Genomic DNA, 18,488 nt, shown 5'->3' with positions numbered 1-18,488 from the left:
TCCACAGTCTTGCTTGGGTCTCCAATAACAAAAATGAATAGAAATAGGATGTTTCAAACCCTTTGGAAACACCTATTACGTGATCAAAAGTTCTTTTTACCGACAGCTCACTATGGGCAATGGAGAAAACTGAGCCCAGAGAGGTTAAGCAACTTGCCTAAAATCACACAGCCAGAAATCTCCATGCTATATTCTGCTCCTGTATTGGTAAAACAAACAAACAAACAAAACAAACAAGCAAAAATCCAAGATGCTCATTGCAAATAATTCTACTCCATCCTTTGGGGGCAAGAAATCCCTTGAATTTAAGAAAGGCATATCTCTTCCACCAGTTTGGGTCCAACCACTGGGTCCAACCACTGAAGTTGCAGTGAGTTTGAGAAAGTCAGCCTGGCACTAGATCTTTTCTTAAATCCCAATAGTTGCAACATTCTTTCTCCGGGAAAGCATATGACTAAGCAGAATTGAATGGGACACGAGTGGTGGTCCCCTTAACTCCTGCACACATAGGAACAGCAGGGCATGGTGCAAACACACACACACACACACACACACACACACACACACACACGCACACAGGAGCTGTTACCAGGCCCCATTATTCAGCCTCACCCTGGAAATTCCCGGCCATTCATTTCTTTGTTTTTCTGCCTGGCCTCACCCATTCGGGGAATGTACAGAGGGCACATGGGAGGGAAGGGGACTTGTGGTAAAGAAAGGGCAGAGAGTGAGGAGTCTGTAGGTAGCTACTGCCCACAGGACCCGGCAAGCCTTGTGGGGGATGGAGTGGGTGGGCCTGGTGCAGGGGTGGCAGGGGTGGGGGTGTGTGCTACATGCCAAATCCCCAATTTGGAGGACAGTCCCAGGCAAAGGAGGGTAGGCTGGAGAGGAAAGGGGGGTGGGGGCAGGGACAGCAGCCTCAAGATGCAGACCTCAGCCCTCCCACCCCTGGAGTCTGGGTGCAGTAGCTCTGAAGTGGGATCGGGCATCTATACTTTTAAGAATCTGTGGCTTGGGGTGTCTGGGTGGCTTGGTGGGTTAAGCCTCTGCCTTCTGCTCAGGTCATAATCTCAGGATCCTGGGATGGAGCCCCGAGCCCCACTTTGGGCTCTCTGCTCGGCAGGGAGCCTGCTTCCCCCCTCTCTCTGCCTGCCTCTCTGCCTACTTGTGATCTCTCTCTCTGTCAAATAGATAAATAAAATCTTTTTTTTTTAAGATTTTATTTATTTATTTGACAGGCAGAGATCACAAGTAGGCTGAGAGGCAGGCAGAGAGAGAGAAGGAGGAAGCAGGCTCCCTGCTGAGCAGAGAGCCCGATGCAGGACTCGATCCCAGGACCCTGGGATCATGACCTGAGCTGAAGGCAGAGGCTTTAACCCACTGAGCCACCCAGGCGCCCCAGATAAATAAAATCTTAAAGAATAAAAAAAAATCTGTGGCTCATAACTTCAGCAACAGCGGCTAAGATTCAAGTGCTGCAGGGTGCGGCGGATGGGGTTGCTCAGTCGTCAGTTGTTAGGTGTCTGACTCTTGGTTTTTGGCTCAGGTCATGATCTCGGGGTCCTGGGATGGAGCCTGGGGCTCCCTGCTCAGTGGGAAGCCTGCTTCTCCCTCTCTCCCTCCCCTTGCTTGTGTTTCATCTTTCTCTGTCAAATAAATAAGTAAAGTCTTAAAGTGTTGGAGAAAGACTCCAGGTCACATCCCGTCTGCCATCTCTGCTCTGTGACCCTGGGCAAATCACATGAGCTCTGAGAGCCTTACTTTCTTCACCGCTAAGATGGGGACGTCCTAGGCAAAGAACTTAGCACACTGCCAGGCACGGGGTAAACGTTAAATAAGTCTTGACTATTATTATCTCCTGATGGTGCTGATGGCTGATGGCAGATCAGAGACCCAACAGCCCAGTTGAATATTTCTGAGTCTTCAGCAAATTCTATATGAATCAGCATCACCTGGACTGGAGCGTGGCTCCCTGTAAGCAAGAGAACATGGACCGCTCCAGGATCCCTGGGGAACTGCCCTGACCTGAGCCCACATACAGGTTTCTCCCACTTTCCATCCTCTTGTAGAGCATGAGGAATACAAACTTAAGGATGTGATAAAAAAAAATCAACAGAGGAGAGGGGCACCTGGGTGGCTCAGTGGGTTAAAGCCTCTGCCTTCGGCTCAGGTCATGATTCCAGAATCCTGGGATCGAGTCCCACATCGGGCTCCTTGCTCAGCAGGGAGCCTGCTTCTCTCTCTGCTTCTGCCTGCTGCTCTGCCTGCTTGTGTTCTCCCTCTCTCTCTCTCTCTCTCTCTCTCTAACCAATAAATAAATAAAAACAAAAATCTTAAATAAAAAAAAAAATCAACGGAGAAGAGACACATAAGTTCACTGTAAAACCTCTGGTGGTGTTCCAGGGGGATTGGGGAGAAGCTGGAGGCCTGTGACCTCATCTCTGAGCTCCTTGTTGAGGGTGGAAATGGCCAAAAGCAGGAGGAAATGGGTTGGAGGGGGCATGAGGAGAGCTGTGGCTTGCTGCTAAGGAAAATACTAGAATTTACAGCTTACGCAGGGGCAGCAAACTCAGACTCCCACAGGAACCTCAAACCCACATATCTATGGGGTTTGGCAGGTAGTAAAATGAAGGAGGAAGCCAGCAGAGTAGAAGCAAAGTCATGTGCCCATCATGATCTGTTTTCCCTTGTCCTACTTTTGGTGGAGACTCAGACTGAGACAAAAATATCCTTGCTCCAAGACAAACGAGAGAAGGGTGATCATAAATGGCACCTCACATGGCCATAGGCTCCAGGAGCATGAGGGGTGGAGGGGATGCTAGAGGATGGCGGTTTCACCCCTGCCTGGCCCCATCTCCAGAGGCAGCTGCTGCTTGCGGCCCGCCCTGTCGATTAAATTATGACAAGCCTTTGATTGTTAGACAAATCCCAATCCCAAAGATATCCCAATGTGGAAAAAACGCACACCTTTGGATCCACGAAATACTGTAATAAGAGCCTGGACTTGCCTGTGCCCCCTGTTGCAGTTCCCAACCTGCACAACTGTACATAGCAGCTCTTAATGCCACCCTGGGACACTGGAGGACTTGGGAACCACCAGAAGGTTAGTGTTTGGGTGTTTAGGTCATATCTATGAACACCCAAGCCCCTTGAGAAATAATCCCTTTTCGATCTTTATCTGGACCAACAGTGAGTCAAGGCAGCAAAGAGGACAATGTGACCCAGTTTGCTCCCATGGGTCATCAGATCGCTAATGGTGATACCAAGGCCCCTGAGATGGTGCTTTAGAAGGTATGGGGAAGGGCGGGGGTGGCTTCATACGAGATTCTGATTCCTGTAAGGGGTGGAAGCCACTAGGAGAAACCTCACATCTGATTTTACACAGCTCAGAGAGAGAAAGGCCCTGCTCAGTGTCACACAGCTGGGCCGAACAGAGCCAGGCCAGGGGCTCAAACCTCCTCACCCCATCCCCAGTGCTGCTTCTCCTGATGACTGTAGAAGTTCCCACCACTTGGCCCCAGAGATTCTTGGCCCCTCCTTGTTCCAATACCCCTGAGGCTCCCGTTGCTGAGCCTGCCTCAGAAAAAGCTACGTTATTTGATTCACAAGACTTTTCCATTTTATTAGTAAAATACAAAATGGCACAGACATTGGTGATAGGGTTGGAAAAGCAAAAGGATCAACCAACACCTTCTGAAGTTCCCCCCCAAATTGTCCATGCCCATGTCCTGCTTGGGGGAACTAATCAAATCCGTGGAAGGGGGACTAGCTGCTCCCAGCTACTTTCTCATAAAAAGTAGGGGAACCCTGTCATGGGGGCTCCACCCCTTGAAGGCTCTCCCACCAACCTCAAGGAGCCCAAAAAAGTGCATTCAGACCTGCTGCCAGCCTTCTGAGCTGTCGGAAGTGCCCCCCACTAGAGCCAGGCCCTGCCCAGTAGGGGGTGCAGGAGGGCAGGGAGGACCCACGTGGCTGCCCCGCTCTGTGGACCAGAGCTGTGTCTGCTTCCTCTAAGCATCTCTCTGCGGAGTGTCACCCACCCTGGGCTGTGGGAGGCTCCCCGTGTTGAGGAGGGCAAGGGTCACCCACGGGGACCACGGAGAAAGGTGGGGTGCTGCCCCCAGGGACCCTGAGGGGTGAGGCCAGCAGCCAAAAAGGGAACCCTGACTCTGTGCCCACAACTTCCCTCCCCCGTGGATGGCGTGTCTTTCAGAGGTAAACATGAAACCTCAGGTTTCAATGGTGCGTTCTGATCTCGTGGAAAAATGTCCTGGAAATTCCTGGCCCTGCCTGTGGTGGGCAGGAAGGTGAGGGAAGATCCTGGAATGGGGTCAGCAGTGTTTTCAGAGAGCAAGAGACGGGGAAGGGGAAGCCAGGTCACAGGAAAGAAACAGCAAACAGGGGGCCCGGGCATGGGGCTGCTTCCTGCTGCCTCCCCACCCCCGGGGGGCCTTTCCCCTTGAGCACCTCAGCCTTCCTGGAGCCTCGAGGGTCCTCCCTCCTCCTCAGCCTGTCCCATGTCACTTGGGCTGTCCTCAGGTCCCTGCGAGCCTGGTGGATGCTGGGAGGGCTGCTCTCCAAGCTGGGCACGGGCCTGCTCCTCAAGCACCCCCCACCCCAGTCCCCACTCAGGGGGGCCCACGGAACTGACTCCCCCCACAGAGCAGGACCTGCGCTTTCAGATTCCTTCCGTGCACACCCCTCGCCGCCCCCCCAATCCCGGCAAGGCACAGGGCCCACCAATGTGCCAGGCTCCCCAATGGGTGAAGACAGGCTAGGTGTTCTTTTGTGAGACTACAACCCGGGTGTGGGAAACCGGGTCTGGAGCAGTGAGTGAGGACTGTCAGGGTACAGGTTACTGTCACACATTTGCCAAGTCTCTTTCCTTCTGCAGACGGGAAAGCAGAGGTACGAATGCTTTGCTGGGTTGGTGGCAAACCGGGCACGAGTACCCCAGCCTTCAGACGCACAGCCGAGGTTCCGCCAACGCATGGCATCGGCTGGGGAGAAGAAAACCCACCCAAGCCACCAGGTCACTTCATGTCCCCTTCCCACAATGCCTAACGGAGGGCAGAGTCTTCCCAGGAGCCGTCAGAGGGAACACCACACTAGGCTCATGCAAGAAAAGACAGGTCCCCGGCTGGGTGTGGGCTCTGTACAGGGGACGGGGGGAGATAGCACCGCAGGTTGCCGGGGTGACTGGCGACTGCAGCGGGACCAAGAGACATGAGGAGGTCTGAGGGAGTGGGCAGAGAGGGCCTGGCCTGAGGCTCATTTGTGAGATGGGGTGACCGTGGGCCACCTGGGGACGTACCAGAGGGGCTGGGCGTTTTCCAATAAATAATTGCTCATCGGGTCTGGGACGGAGTCAAAGGGAACCTCTCACCAGCCAGCAGCAGAAGTTTCCTGACTTAGGGACATTAGGGTGAGTTGCACAGGCCACCACTTCTGTCCCCAGGGGGTCAACAGTGGTCAAGAGGAGCCTCCTGGGCTATGCCCGGGAGCCGGGAGCCATTGCGTGTGGAAGATCCTGCCTCCTTGCTCCAATCATCCCAGCTTAGGTCAGGCCCTTGGGGACCAGTGGGTGTGAGGACGGGGGACCCCAGGCAGCTGTCTGAGTCGAACAACTGGAGGCAGGCAGGTGAGCAGCTCACACCGGCACCAGGACATAGGAATTGCTGCCACAGCTCCGGGGGACATAGCGAAGCCCCTCCACCATGTCCCCTGCCAGCTTGCGGGGGCAGCCCTGGAGGCTCTGGTAGGCAAACATGGCCACGCCCAGGCAGAAGAGGAGGCCGAGGAAGGCCAGCAGCCCTACCGCCTGCCTCCGGGTAGCTGCCTGCGAGTCGGGGACAGGAGTGATGAGAACACCCAGCCTCTGGGGGTCCATGGTGGCATGGATGGGCTCCTCTGCCTTGGGGGTCCAGCTACCGGAGGCTACTGGCTCCCTGCTGGGAACCCCTTGAGAGGAGACGGGGACGGTGGAGAAACGGGGAGTGCCTTCAGGCCCCCCAAAATCATCCGTGTGAGCTGAAATAGGACCCATCTCCTCAGGCTCTAGAGGGTTCTCTGGCGTGGGATCGTTTCCCGTGATCCACACAGGTTGGCTTTCAGGGCCAACACTGTCCTCTGAGGCTCTGTGTGAAACAGTGGGGACGTGGGCAGGGGGAGCCTGGGTAGGGAGGGTCTGGGTGGAGGGGGCCTGGGTAAGGAGGGTCTGGGTGGAGGGGGCCTGGGTGGGGGGGGGCCTGGGTGGGGGGGGCCTGGGTGGAGGGGGCCTGGGTGGAGGGGGCCGGGGTGGGGGAGGCCTGGGTGGGGGAGGTCTGGGTGGGGAGGGCCTCAGAGGCCTTTCCCTCAGTCCAGAGGCCTGACCCGGGCTTGTAGGCAGCAGAACTCTGCCAGGATGTTGCGGTGGTGAGGGCAGCAGCGTTGAAAAACTCAGTTTTCTGGGAGCCAGCTGGCGCTCCTCCATCTGGAGCCTTGGGAGTGGAGGGGAACCTGGTCCCCCAGGAATCAGCCACTCCCGCTGGCAGCTCTGGGGAAGTCCCCGAGGCGCTCTGTGTCTCCTGGCCACTGTTTTCCTGGGTGGCTTTGGGCTCCGTGACTGCAGGACTGTCCATTCCCACGGTGGCCGTGGTGGTCCTGGTCTCACCCCCACCGATCTGCATCGCGAACCTGCCGCCATCTCGAGTCGGAACAGAAGTCTGGCGATCTAGATGTGTTATGGCCCTCCGAACCCATTCCGCCTCTGGATCGGCACAGAAGATTCTGTTCTTTTTCGTCCTCAGGCTACAAGGAAGGAAAACAGGGACCCAGTGATGCCCAGATGCCACGTGGAGTAGAAGCACCATATATAACGCTCTGCCAGAGAACAGACCTAGCTGGAAACCCGCTCCCACCACTCAGGAGCTGTAAGCTGTGAGCTGATTAGCTTCGGCTGCTTGCCTCCTCAAACTTGGGTGTCCTCACCTGAGAAATCAAGATCGCAGACCTACCTCCTGTAGGGTGACCAGCCTCCCCGGAAGAGCTGGGACTGAGCGGGGTGGGGGGTGGGTCCTCACGATATAGGATGTCTTGTGAAAGTCCCAGAAAACTGGGGCAAGCTGGTCACCCCACTTCAGTGTTATTGTAAAAAAAAAAAAAAAAAAAAAAATCTGTAAAGCACCTGGCTCAGAGTAACAGCCAAAAATGATAATAATGTTAATAATAATGTCTTCACCATAAGGCAGGGGGCTCTGGCCTGTATCTTCTGATTGGGGGGAGCTGTCCACTGGTACTCCCTGCTGGCAGGTGTGTGACTGGTGAGCTGGGGGTGGGGGGCTCCTTTCTCTGGAAGGAACTGACTCAAATGTCCTCTTTCCCACTCCCTCAGTTACAGGCTGCCCTCTGGACCTCTACCTCTTAGTGTGTATCATCAGGCCAAAAGCACACTGAGTGAGCTCCGGCCACATCTATGGGGGTCCCGCTGGGACCCCGAATGCCATTCAAATCTCGAGCTTCCTCCGAAGCTGTGTGTGGCTGGCTCTGTGCCAGGAGCACAGCTCAGAGCTGACGGGAGCTTATGCTCCACACCGCTGTGTTAGGCATTTTGCCTGTTTAAACCTCCCACCCAGGAGAAGTGGCTACCATGACCATCCCCATTTTACAGATGAGAAAACTGAGGCTCAGAGAGGTCATGTGAAGGTGCATGGCTCTGGTTCGCTGGGGAAGCCAGAGAAGGGCAGGAAGCAAGCATAACCCTTCAGGGCCCCAGAGGCAAGGTGTAGCCCAGGGCGATGGCCCCCTCCCTGGGGCTTCCCACTTCCTCTTTACCTAGAAAACAGAAGCAAATACGTGGGGGACCCTGGGGGAAGCAAGCCTCAACGGGCGAGGGGAGAGGTCAGGGCACTAGCCCCTGAACCCTCTTAGCAGCTGCACCGTGGGTAGAATGAAGCACACAACTTCTTTCCTGAGCCCTGTACTTCAAGAACCTGCCGGCCACTTCCTGATGAGATGACAGGCCTAAAGGCCAGTCTGTAGACTAGCCCAAAGTCTCACGCGGATCCTGTTTCCTCCACTGTCAAGTGTGGATAATAATCTCTGCGTTTCCTATTGCAACAGCTCCCAGGCACCCTGCCAAGCTGCTTATCTGCATTATCCCCTGTCATCCTCCCAACTACCTATTTCACAGATAAGGAAACTAAGGCCCAGAGGGTAGATAACATCCACAGAGCCACCCCTGCCCCCTGTAAGGGATGAAGCCAGGATTTGCACCACATGGGGTGGAGTCTGGAGCCTGCGCTCTGCTCCGAGGCCACCATGCTTGACGTCCCCAAGAAATCCAGCAGGTTCCACAGTCCCTGAAACACACCCCCTCAGTAGCTGCCCCAGGCCCCAGGCCTTTCAGGAAGCTGCTCCCAACCTTTACCCTGGGGGACAGATATTAAGGTCAGTGAAGGGCCAGGAGGCCAGGAGCAAGAGGAGCAATTTGCTGAGGCCCTTGGCAGGAGCCCAGATGAGGAAGAAGGATGTGGATGGGGATTGGCAGAGGCCCAGAGGCCAGTACCTACATGATGGCAGGCTTGCCGCAGGATTCTTGATTTCGCTGGTAGTGGTCTAGTAAGGCCACGGGGATCTCCGAGGTCATCTTGTTGCAGGTGACGCTGCATTTCTTCACACCATGGTGCTGTCCTGAGCCCACAGAGGCCCCCAGTCAGCTGGACTGTCCAGGGGCATCTGACTTTCCAGTCCCAGGCCAGCTCGTGCCAGCCACACCATCCAAGCCACGGCCGCTGCCTAGCGCAGCCTGGGTCTTCAAGGCCCTTGACCTCAGCTCCCCTGCCCCCCTCCTCAGCAACCCCCTCCAAAAACAAAAAAACAACCCCCCCCACAACTCTTTATGCCTCAGTTTCCCCACCTGTACATGAGAGTATCTACCTCATAGGGATGTTATAAAAATTAACGAAAATGGATTCTTATTTAGGAAGCTTCTACTGCCTGGTTAGTAGTGAGGGTTTAATTTTTTAAATTATGTTGTCCTGGTTGGTCAGTTGTACAGAAAGGAGGACAAGCCTGAGAGTGACAGGGATCTGCCCGAGGTCACACAGCCAGCAAGTGAGGGAACGGGCTCTCCTACCAGGCTGGGCTCTGGTCCCTTCTGGGCCCGTGGCTCTATGCACCCCCAACCCTCCCTTTACCCCAATAAGTCACCTTCTCAACTCTCACGCCCCCCAACCCTCCGCCCACCACATACACAGCCCCTTCCTCCCTGTCAGGCTGATGATATTTGTGGATTTCCCTGGGCAAGCTGGGGGGACAGAGGTCAGGAGGAGGGGTGGAGATGGGGCTTGTACAAGGGGTGGGGGGCAGAGGAGGATGGCTAGGGGCCTGAGGATGGCACGGAGCCAGACAGAAACCCCAGAACAGGATGAGGAGGGGTGACTCAACAGACAGTTGAGAACCCAGACTTTTAAAAATATTTATTTATTTATGTGTGTGTGTGTGTGAGACAGAGAGAGAGAGAGAGAGAGAGAACTAGGGGGAGAGGCAGAAAAATCTCAAGCAGATGCCCTGCTGAGCCTGACGAGGGGCTCAGTCTCACGGCCCTGAAATCAGGACCTGAGATTAAGAGTCGGAGGCTGAACCACCCAGGTGCCCCAAGAACCCAAATATTTCATATAAACATCTGAAGTTGTTTGCATTGCTTTTCCTCCTTCCTCCCTCCCCTAAAATGTCCAGCAAAATTTATTTGACTTGGTGTCAGCTCAAAAGGGGTAGGTAAAAAATAAGGAAGAGCTTGAGTTTCAGCTCTGGGTCCAGGTCTTGGCAGCAGAAGCAAGACCTCAGAGGGTTTTGCAAATTCTAGAGGCCAGGACTTCCAGGGCAGTGGAGTTCCTGAGAACTAAATGATCTTCTCCAGCCAGGCAGGGCTGGGGAGGCCCCAGCTGATCCTTACTGCTTGTGCACAAGCATTTACATGGATGTGGATATGCAAACATGCTCTGCCTTCCTGAATACAGGTGCTTGCATCACAGACACACACACACACACACGCACACACACACACCTTCTAGAATGTGCCATCTCCTCTGCCATCGCTTCCTCTTAGCCTCAGCCCACTCTGACTACGGAAGGGTGGATCGGGGCCTGCAGGGATCTCTGAGATCTGGGCCACCAAGGGGCAGCTCTAGAAGTTCCCATGGTAGGCAGAAACACTCTGGTGCTTGGTGCCTGAGTCACGGGCTGCCTTTTCTCTCTGAGGAACCAGTATATGAAAGTTACCTTGCTGCCTTTCACCTGCCTTCTCCCCACCCCCGGACGGACTTTGGAAAGACTCAGCTGCGCCCTCCCATTGGCCCTACTGAATAGAGCCAGGAAGCCGCCCCTGGATTGGTCTCCAAGAGTTTTAGGCTACCTGGAGCCAGGGGGAGGCTGCCAGTGGACAGGAGGGGTGGTTAGGCATGGTCAGTCTGTGCTCTCAACTCTATGTCCCAGGGTGGGGAAGGCCACTGCTCACATGCAGGGCTTTAAAGACCCACAAAGGCAGCCTGTCCCCAAAGTCCCACCCTCTGCTATGGTGCCTGCATACCCTTGGCCAGTCTCTATTCTTGATTTTGCATGGGGAAGAGCTATGTAACTAACCTGAGGGGGTTTTTCTTTTCTGAAGTTTCTTTTCCATAATTGGAAATAATGCCTCTAGCCAGCCATTTACTGTCACATGAATTTCAGGAAGGCAGGCCCCTTGTCAGTCTTGGTATCACAGTGCTTCCCAGCACAAAGCAGATACTCAGCAAGTAGTCACTGAGTGAAATAATGTCTCATTCTACTTACCCCTTCACCTACCTCTCCATCTACGCATCCATCCACATCCATCCATCCATCCATTGGTCCGTCCATCCATCCATCCATCCATCCATCCATCCATTGGTCCGTCCATCCATCCATCCATCCATCCATCCATTGGTCCGTCCATCCATCCATCCATCGGTCCATCCAACCAACCATCCACCCATCCATCCATCCATCCATCCATCCATCCATCCCTTTCCTAATTCGGCCAACACTTGTCTGAACTATCTTTGAGTATCTACAAAGACCCAGGCTCTCTTGTCCTTGACCCTGAGATCTTTCTCCCATTGGTGCTGAGCTTAGAGAGAATACTTCAATCCCAATAAACACCATCAGCTTGCAGTGTTTAGTCTGTCAACCAATAAATGCTGATGTTCCCTCTTGCCTGTGCTGGGTGCTATGAGGCATAATGAGATGGAGGTCTGTCTCTGCCCTCAGAAGCTCTCAGCCTGAAGGGCAGCCAAGACAGACCCAGAGTACCAGAGTACTTTGTACCAGAGTACCAAAGTACCAGAGCTTATCTTATTGAGTATCTACTGTGTCCTGGACTGTATACTTAGCACAGGCACAACTGCTCTCATTAATTCCCAGCGTCCCTGCAAAGGGAGTATTGCTACCTCAATTTAACTGATGCAGAAGCTGAAAATCAGAGAGATTAAATGCCTTGCCCAAGGCCACACAGCTGCTTCATGGCAGATTCTGTTTTCCTCCCAGCCTCTAGGCACCCCAGTGTTCTAAACAGCCTTAAACACCAGGTAAAAACACCATGTTCCAGAATAGACCCCCAAATGTGCCGAGATTTGCACAAGGGAGAGACCACTTCCCACTGCCAATAATCAGGGGAGGCTTCTTGGTAGAAAAATCCTTTAGGCTGGACCTCAAGGGCTGGTAAGAGGCTTACAGGCAGGAGAAGACTAAAATGTTCTGGGTCTCTCAGCAAGGTGACAGAGAGAGGGCTTGAGCCATTGCTCAGGTGTGTGTCCTGGACAAGTCACTCAGATTCTCTGAGCCTCAGCTCCCTTACCTGTAAAATGGACATGATAATATCTGTTTCACAGGGGGGTTGTGAGAATAAAGATTTTTAAATATCTGGACCCTTTAAGTAGGGTTCACGCGACAGCAACACCATTGACATTTTGGACCAAATCATTCTTTGTCCTGGGAACTGTCTTGTGCACTGTACGATGGATGTTTCGCAGAATCCCTGGCTCTACCCACTAGATTTCTAAGCATCCCCCCACCAAAACCGATGGGACATCTGTAATAACAAAAATGTCTCCAGAAATTTGCCAAATGCCCCTGAGAGGCCAAATCACCCACTGAAGACCACTGCCTTCAAGATAGTCACAAGGCTCTTCCCTCATCTCCCTCAATATCCTTTTCTCCAAGGGCCTTCCCTGACCCTTACTTAAAATCTCAACACCTCCCCTACAACCTTCTCTCTCCATTCATTTTGTTTTAAAATCACAGCCTGTTTTTCTGTTCTTTCTTTTTTTTTTTTTTCTTAAGATTTTATTTCTTTGTCAGAGAGAGAATGAGAGAGAGCCCAAACAGGGGGAGCAATAGGGAGAGGAAGAAGCAGGCTCCCCGCTGAGCAAGGAGCCTAACGCAGGACTCATCCCAGGACCCCGGGATCATGACCTGAGCCAAAGGCAGTCACCCAACCGACTGAGCCACCCAAGCACCCCACTGCCTGTTTTTCTAAAAGACCAAATCATTTACTGATTTATTTTCTGTATTGTCTTGTCTTCCCCCAGTTGGTTCTCCACACTCTGAGGTCTGAGATCTTTACACATCAGCCCCTCCAACAGTGCCAGGCACGTAGCTGATGTCCACTATTTGTTCAATGAATGAGCAAAATGCACAAGGAAGTGCTTTGTGACACGTAAAATGATAACCAAGGAAGGAACAGAGGAATTTTTATTTAAATTCTACGGGGGCCTGGATCTGACGCTCCTGAAGTTCGCTTTCCCTGCCATCCCCATCCGCCTCCACGGCTGATCAGGGGGCAGACTACAGTAGCTTAAAACGGATTTTTTTTTTTTTTTCCCTCTTTCTTGCTGGGGCTTGAGTAGGAGTGAATGCGTCAGTGCTCTGGGAGAAAATTCTCTGCTCTGACTTGTCTCTGCAGGCTGGTTATATAAAGCAGAGGAGCCTCCCGCCTCACACAGCCCCGCAAACCCACATTTGGGGACTGACGCAGCCACCCTGCACCAGCTAGAACCCCCGCTTCCTCCACCCACCCCCCACCCCCGCACCACCACCCCAGGGCCTTGCTAGGGACCGCCCCCTCCTGCAGGGGCTCCCAAGGGGGTCTCTCAGAGCCACAAAGGACAGTGTGAGCCAAGGTGAGCCTGGCCAAGTGCCAGCAGGAGGAGGCAAAAACTGAAGCTCAGAGAGGCTGAGATAGTGTATCTTCCAGCGAAGTCGGTGACCAAGATTAGGGCACAAACCTGATATCCTAAAGCCTCAGGCTAACACACAGAGTGTCCAGGGTCCCCCTGCCCCCCCAACATCCCCTCTTCATCTTATCCTAGAAACCTTTCCCCCTGCACCCACCGCCAGGTTTCCTATAAGTAATCCTTCTCCTCCTACTTCCAAAATACCTTCACAGGAGCCCCACTGCACCAGCAGCAATGACTATATTTAAATGTGCAGCACCTGGGACCAAAGAAGGCAAGACCTCACTCAGGGTCACGGCTATGGCAAAGCAACCTCCATCTGACTCCCTGTCTTTTAGTGCTATCTCCAAACATCTCTGGCTTCAGGGTTCCGACCCAGGAGCCCTTGGCCCCTTCTGCAACCCACCCCCACCCCCGACCTGCTTCCTGGCCGGCTGCTTGTTTTTTCACCCCATAGAGGGACTCAAAAGGCAGTGTGTTCCATGGGGGGGTCCTGGAAGCTTGAGACAATTTTCATCCTCCCAGACTTGCTGTGTGCCCTGAGGCAGGCTCCTAGCCTCTCTGAGCCTCAACGTGCGCGACGGTCTGGCTCAAAAAGAGTTCTCAGAGGCCGTGTGGCCCACAGAGGTGGACAGCACGCAGCCAGGCTCCCTCCTGCCCTCCTTGCTGTCTCTGCGTCCTCAGGCAGGTTTCTAGACCTCCCTGGGCCTCCATTTTAATCATGTCAGTGGGATGAACGCACCCTGCCCTACAGGTTCTGGGCTCTGGAGAGCCAGTATCCGGAGGTGAAGCATTTTCTGAGCTGTGCTTGGAGGAGGAGGACGGCAGCATGGTCGAGGTACAGGCAGAGAGACTGGGACTACAGACCAGAGCAACAGCAAGAAGCCCACTCCGTGATCTGCAGTGACCTTGATCTCTACTGGTCCTAGGTCCCCTATTGGAAATCAGGGCAGGAGAAAACCCTGACTGTGACTTGAGACTCAGGAGTCAGGGTTTCAGGTTACACATTAACCCCGGGAAGGGAGACCCAGCCCACTGTCAGCCAGGGCCTCCCACCCAGCGCCCCGCAGGAGCCTCCTCAGCCTTCGTGGTCCCCCACCCCCCCAACACCCCCTTTGTGCCTGGCACCCTTGTGCCACCCACACCACCCCTTTGAGCTGCCAAGCAGTAGCCGCCTTGCTCACTGGGCCAGGGGGCAGTCCCTGGAGATTGGAAATCTTTCTAGCGGGAGGGGCAGTCCCGAATCTGGGGTCAGGGAAGAGCCCAGCCCCCTCCACCACACTCTTCGGAAGGACCTACTGTGGACCTTACCCAGGTTGGGTCTGGGGGCCCCCTCCCCGGTATCGGGCCGGAGGGCAGGAGTGGGGCCGGAGGCTCCGAGACCTAGCTCATGCAGGAGTCCTCCCCACTCACCGGCCAGCAGCATGGTCAGATGGCAGAGGGCAGCCAGGCGGAGTAGCCACGAGAGGGGCGGAGGAGCCATGGTTCAGGGCGGGCGGAGGTCCGCGCGGGGGTCCAGGCAGGGCCGGGGCGGGTGTCTGAGCTAAGTGCTGTCCCCTCGCTGCCTGAGCTCTGTCGCTTTTTATAATGGCTTTTTATAATGGGGCTTGCTGCCTCTGCCTCCGCCTCCAGCAGGCAGGCGGGTGGGAGGGGAAAGGAAGGGAGCCAGTGTGCAGCGCTGGATTCCTCAGGATGTTGCCAAGGAACCGAGCCAGCTCAGGCTCCGGGCTCGGGCCTGGCGGGGGGTGGGGGGGTGGGGGGTGGAGTCTGGACCAGGCCTGACAGCATTCAGAGAGCCTTCTCTCCCCGCATGTGCGGGGGCCACCTACCTCGGGAGCTGGCACCTGGGGCCCTAGCCCTATGTGAGCCACAAAACAAAAGGACAGGGTAGACAGAGCTGGCAGCCAGTGAGCCGGGAGGGACTCAGGACCCTGGAGTCTGGGTCTGACAAGCTCTCCTTTGGTCTGGAAGAAGTATTTCTCCCACATCATGAAGGACCCCCCCCCCCGCCCCCCGCAACCTTTCCCCCTTGAAGCCCTAGCTCCTAGGGGGACCTCATTCGTCCACATATCCCTGAGCCCAGCACGGAGCCTGGCAAAACAGTAGGGGCTCGACTCAGTCAACATTTGCTGGAAGAATGATCCAGCCCGATTTCAGAGGGACAGATGGGGAAACGGAGGCCCAGAGAGGGGGTAGGGTCACCTCAGGTCATCCAGATCACCAGGGTGGAGAACAGACTGAAGGCCCGCAGGGACGTGTACAGTTTAGGACACAGAAAAGAGCCCTGGTCTCCCGGCCTCCAGCTCCTCTACCTCTCCTTTCCACCTTTGCACCCATAGCAAGCCCTTGCTCTGGCCCCTGCAAGGCATGTCAGGACTGCCAGCCCCACCCTGGGTCACTTGGGGCCTCACCATTTGTCCTTGACTCCGCAGGCACCCTAGGGAAGTCCTGCCTCTCCTGGGGGCCTCAGTTCCCCATCTGCACAGGAGGGAGTTGGGCTCGCCCACTGGGGAGGCAGAGCTCTGCAGCTCTGACTTCTCAGCTCCTCTCCCTGTTACAGGTCTCTCGTTCCCCCTGCCCCCCCCTCCACCGCAGGACCAGGCAAGACCAGCCAGTTCCCACCAGACCCGGGGATTCGCCTGCAGGGGTTGCGACAGACAGCACAGCCCGCTTTCACGGCGGCCTTCCCCAAAGACAGTGGCCACAATCCCTGAGACTCCAGAAGACTCAGCAGTCGCCTAGCCCAGTCTAGTGCCCGAGTTAACCATGAACCCACCACTCCCATCTAGGTGTCTATGGCAACACGCCAGCCGGAAACCAGTGTGCCTGTATGCCGCTGCTCCAGGCTATGGAGCCAACTGGTTTAGAGCTCCCCAAGGCCAAAGGCTCCCTCTCTAACCCAGCACCGGAGACCTACTGGGGCATGGAGGTGGGAGGCTGGACACTCCTTGTTGGGGAGGAACAGCCCTGGCATGGGCCAGTTGTATTCAGGCTCAGGGAATCCATCCCAGCCCATGCAAATATAAAGCAGGTGACCTTCACATTGCCGTTGTCCAGCCCCTCATCCTATATCTGGGAAAACTGAGGCTCAGAGAGGGACAAGATGTGATAACACCTGCAGTCCAAGGTTCTTTCTGCTCTGTCCACGGAGGCAGGAGCAGATGGAGAAGGGGGCAGAGGGAAGGGGAGAAAGAAGAGAGGGAGGAAGGGAAGGGCAGGGAAGGGGGAGAAGTGGGAGAAGAAGGGACAAGGGACAGAAGGGGATGGGCAGAGGAAGGCAGGAGAGGCAAGGGACAAGTCCTGGGAAGCCCCGCACTTCATGAGGCCAAGAGCCAGCTCGCGCAGGGATTTGGAGGGTTAAAACCCTTGTTCCTCTGGCCCCAAACTCTGCTCCAAAGAAGTCTAGAAGTTCAGAAAGCAGGAGCTTTGGAATCCGATGGTCCTGGCTCTGGCACTGCTGTGTGACCTTGGGCAGCTTCCCTACCTCTCAGAGTTCACACTTACTGAGACAGGCACTATTGGAAGTGCGTTGTGTGATTAACTCGAGTCACTATGACCTGGCGTGAGAACGAAACACCACTATCATGGCCCGTTTTATGGATGGGGAAACTGAGGAACACAAGAGTTAGGTAATTTTCTGAGGATCGCCAGCCAGGAAGTGGGGGAGCCCGAGTTTTCCCCGGCCTGCTGGCCTTGGAGTCTGAGTTCATGACCAGGAGTCTACACCACCTCCTCCATCCCCACTGTGAGGACGGCTGAGAACGAAGTGAGTTGATGCCAAGAAGATGTCAAAACACCAAGTACAGCTCTGCTTTTCCTTGTGCAGCCCTTGGGGACATCCCCTACCCTCTTCCAGCCCAGCACCCCACGCCCCTCCCCTGCAAAATTGGAACAGTCAGACACACTCTCTTATCAAGGCATCAAGAACTGAGTTTAGATGATTCAGTTTGGCCATGGTAACTAGGCTTTCAGATCAATCAAGACCTGGAGGCAAACGTGACCCCACCACTTAGAAGAATCACCTTTGGCAAGTTATTTAACCTCTCTGAGCCTCAGCTTCCCCATCTATAGAATGGGATGCTAATAGCCACGTCACCAGCTCACTCACTGGGGGAGTTCATAAAAGGAATGACTTTCATAGTGCCGGCTCGCAGGGGCCATTAGTGTTTGCCATTAAGTCCCACTGTGTGCCTGGCGCCATGGTGGGACCGGGGACCCTTCAAAGGCAGATACATCGGTTCTCGCTCTAACGAACCCCAGCTCAACAGGAGAGAGAAGTCCTACCAGAGACTCTGAGGCTGGGAGAGGGAGAGAGGCCTTTCTTCTTTTCCAGGAATCAAGGAAAGCAGGAGTGAAAGATGACGTTTTGATGCAAAGAAGGGCAGACTTTTGCTTTCTTTTACGCTATTGTCTTGAAAATTCTAAACCGAGGTGTCCGGGTGGCTCAGTCAGTTAAGCGTCTGGCTCTTGATTTCAGCTCAGGTCAAGATCTCAGGGTCCTGAAGTCAGATCCCCCCGCCCCCCGTCAGGCTTCATGCCGGGTGTGGAGCCTGCTTGAGATTCTCTCTCTCTCTCTTTCTCCCTCTGTCCCTGCTCATGCGCGAGCCCTCTTTCTCCAAAAAAAATTAAGAGATAAAAATAAGTTTTTAAAATGATAAACAATAAAGAAGAAGGAATGCAACAAAGACCTTTCATATCTCTGGCACCTAAACTCAATGAAATGCATTTTCCCATATTTGCTTCATTTGTGGAGGGGTTTTTGTCTTCTTGTTTTTGGTTTTTTGGGGTTTTTTTGGCCAAGCCATTTCAAAGTGAATTATGAGTGTCTGAAACTTTGCCCCTAAATCTTTTAGCATGTATTTCCATAGTATGAAGACGCGCTCTCTCACATAAATATACTATTATCCCACCTAACAAAATTAACAATAATTCCTATACATCATGTCACATTCAGTTAATAATTAATTTTCTCCACTGTCCCCTAGATGTACTTTATAGCTTCACCTTCTTTGTCTGTCCTTCCCTGCCCTCCTCCTCTCTTACTTTTATTTTTTGAACCAGGATCCAGTCTGAGCTTTATGCCTTGCAGATTGTATTTCTTTTTGGTCTACAGCAGACCCCCTGCTCATTTTTCATGGCATTGACTTTCTAAAGAGCTTCAAGACAGTTGTCTTACTTTTTTTTTTTTTGGTCCCAGATGTATTGAAGATATTAAAGCACAACAGAAGAGATTTAACTGCTAGGAAAAGACTGTTGTCT

At 54.1% G+C, this 18,488-nt stretch overlaps 1 protein-coding gene across 1 annotated transcript; it reads right to left on the bottom strand.

Annotated features, from left to right (window-relative positions):
- Positions 1-3,596: 3,596 nt before the first annotated feature.
- CX3CL1 (C-X3-C motif chemokine ligand 1) lies at positions 3,597-14,911 on the bottom strand. Its single transcript, XM_032325427.1, is given in 4 exon segments — positions 3,597-6,244; positions 6,246-6,789; positions 8,550-8,670; positions 14,643-14,911. Coding segments are annotated over 4 exon segments (1,329 nt in total). The 5' UTR covers positions 14,713-14,911; the 3' UTR covers positions 3,597-5,650.
- Positions 14,912-18,488: the final 3,577 nt, after the last annotated feature.

Source organism: Mustela erminea, chromosome 19, assembly GCF_009829155.1.
Source record: "Mustela erminea isolate mMusErm1 chromosome 19, mMusErm1.Pri, whole genome shotgun sequence".
Classification (NCBI taxonomy): domain Eukaryota; kingdom Metazoa; phylum Chordata; class Mammalia; order Carnivora; family Mustelidae; genus Mustela; species Mustela erminea.
Note: the sequence above shows the minus strand (reverse complement) of the source record. Positions and strands in the feature narration are given on the sequence as shown.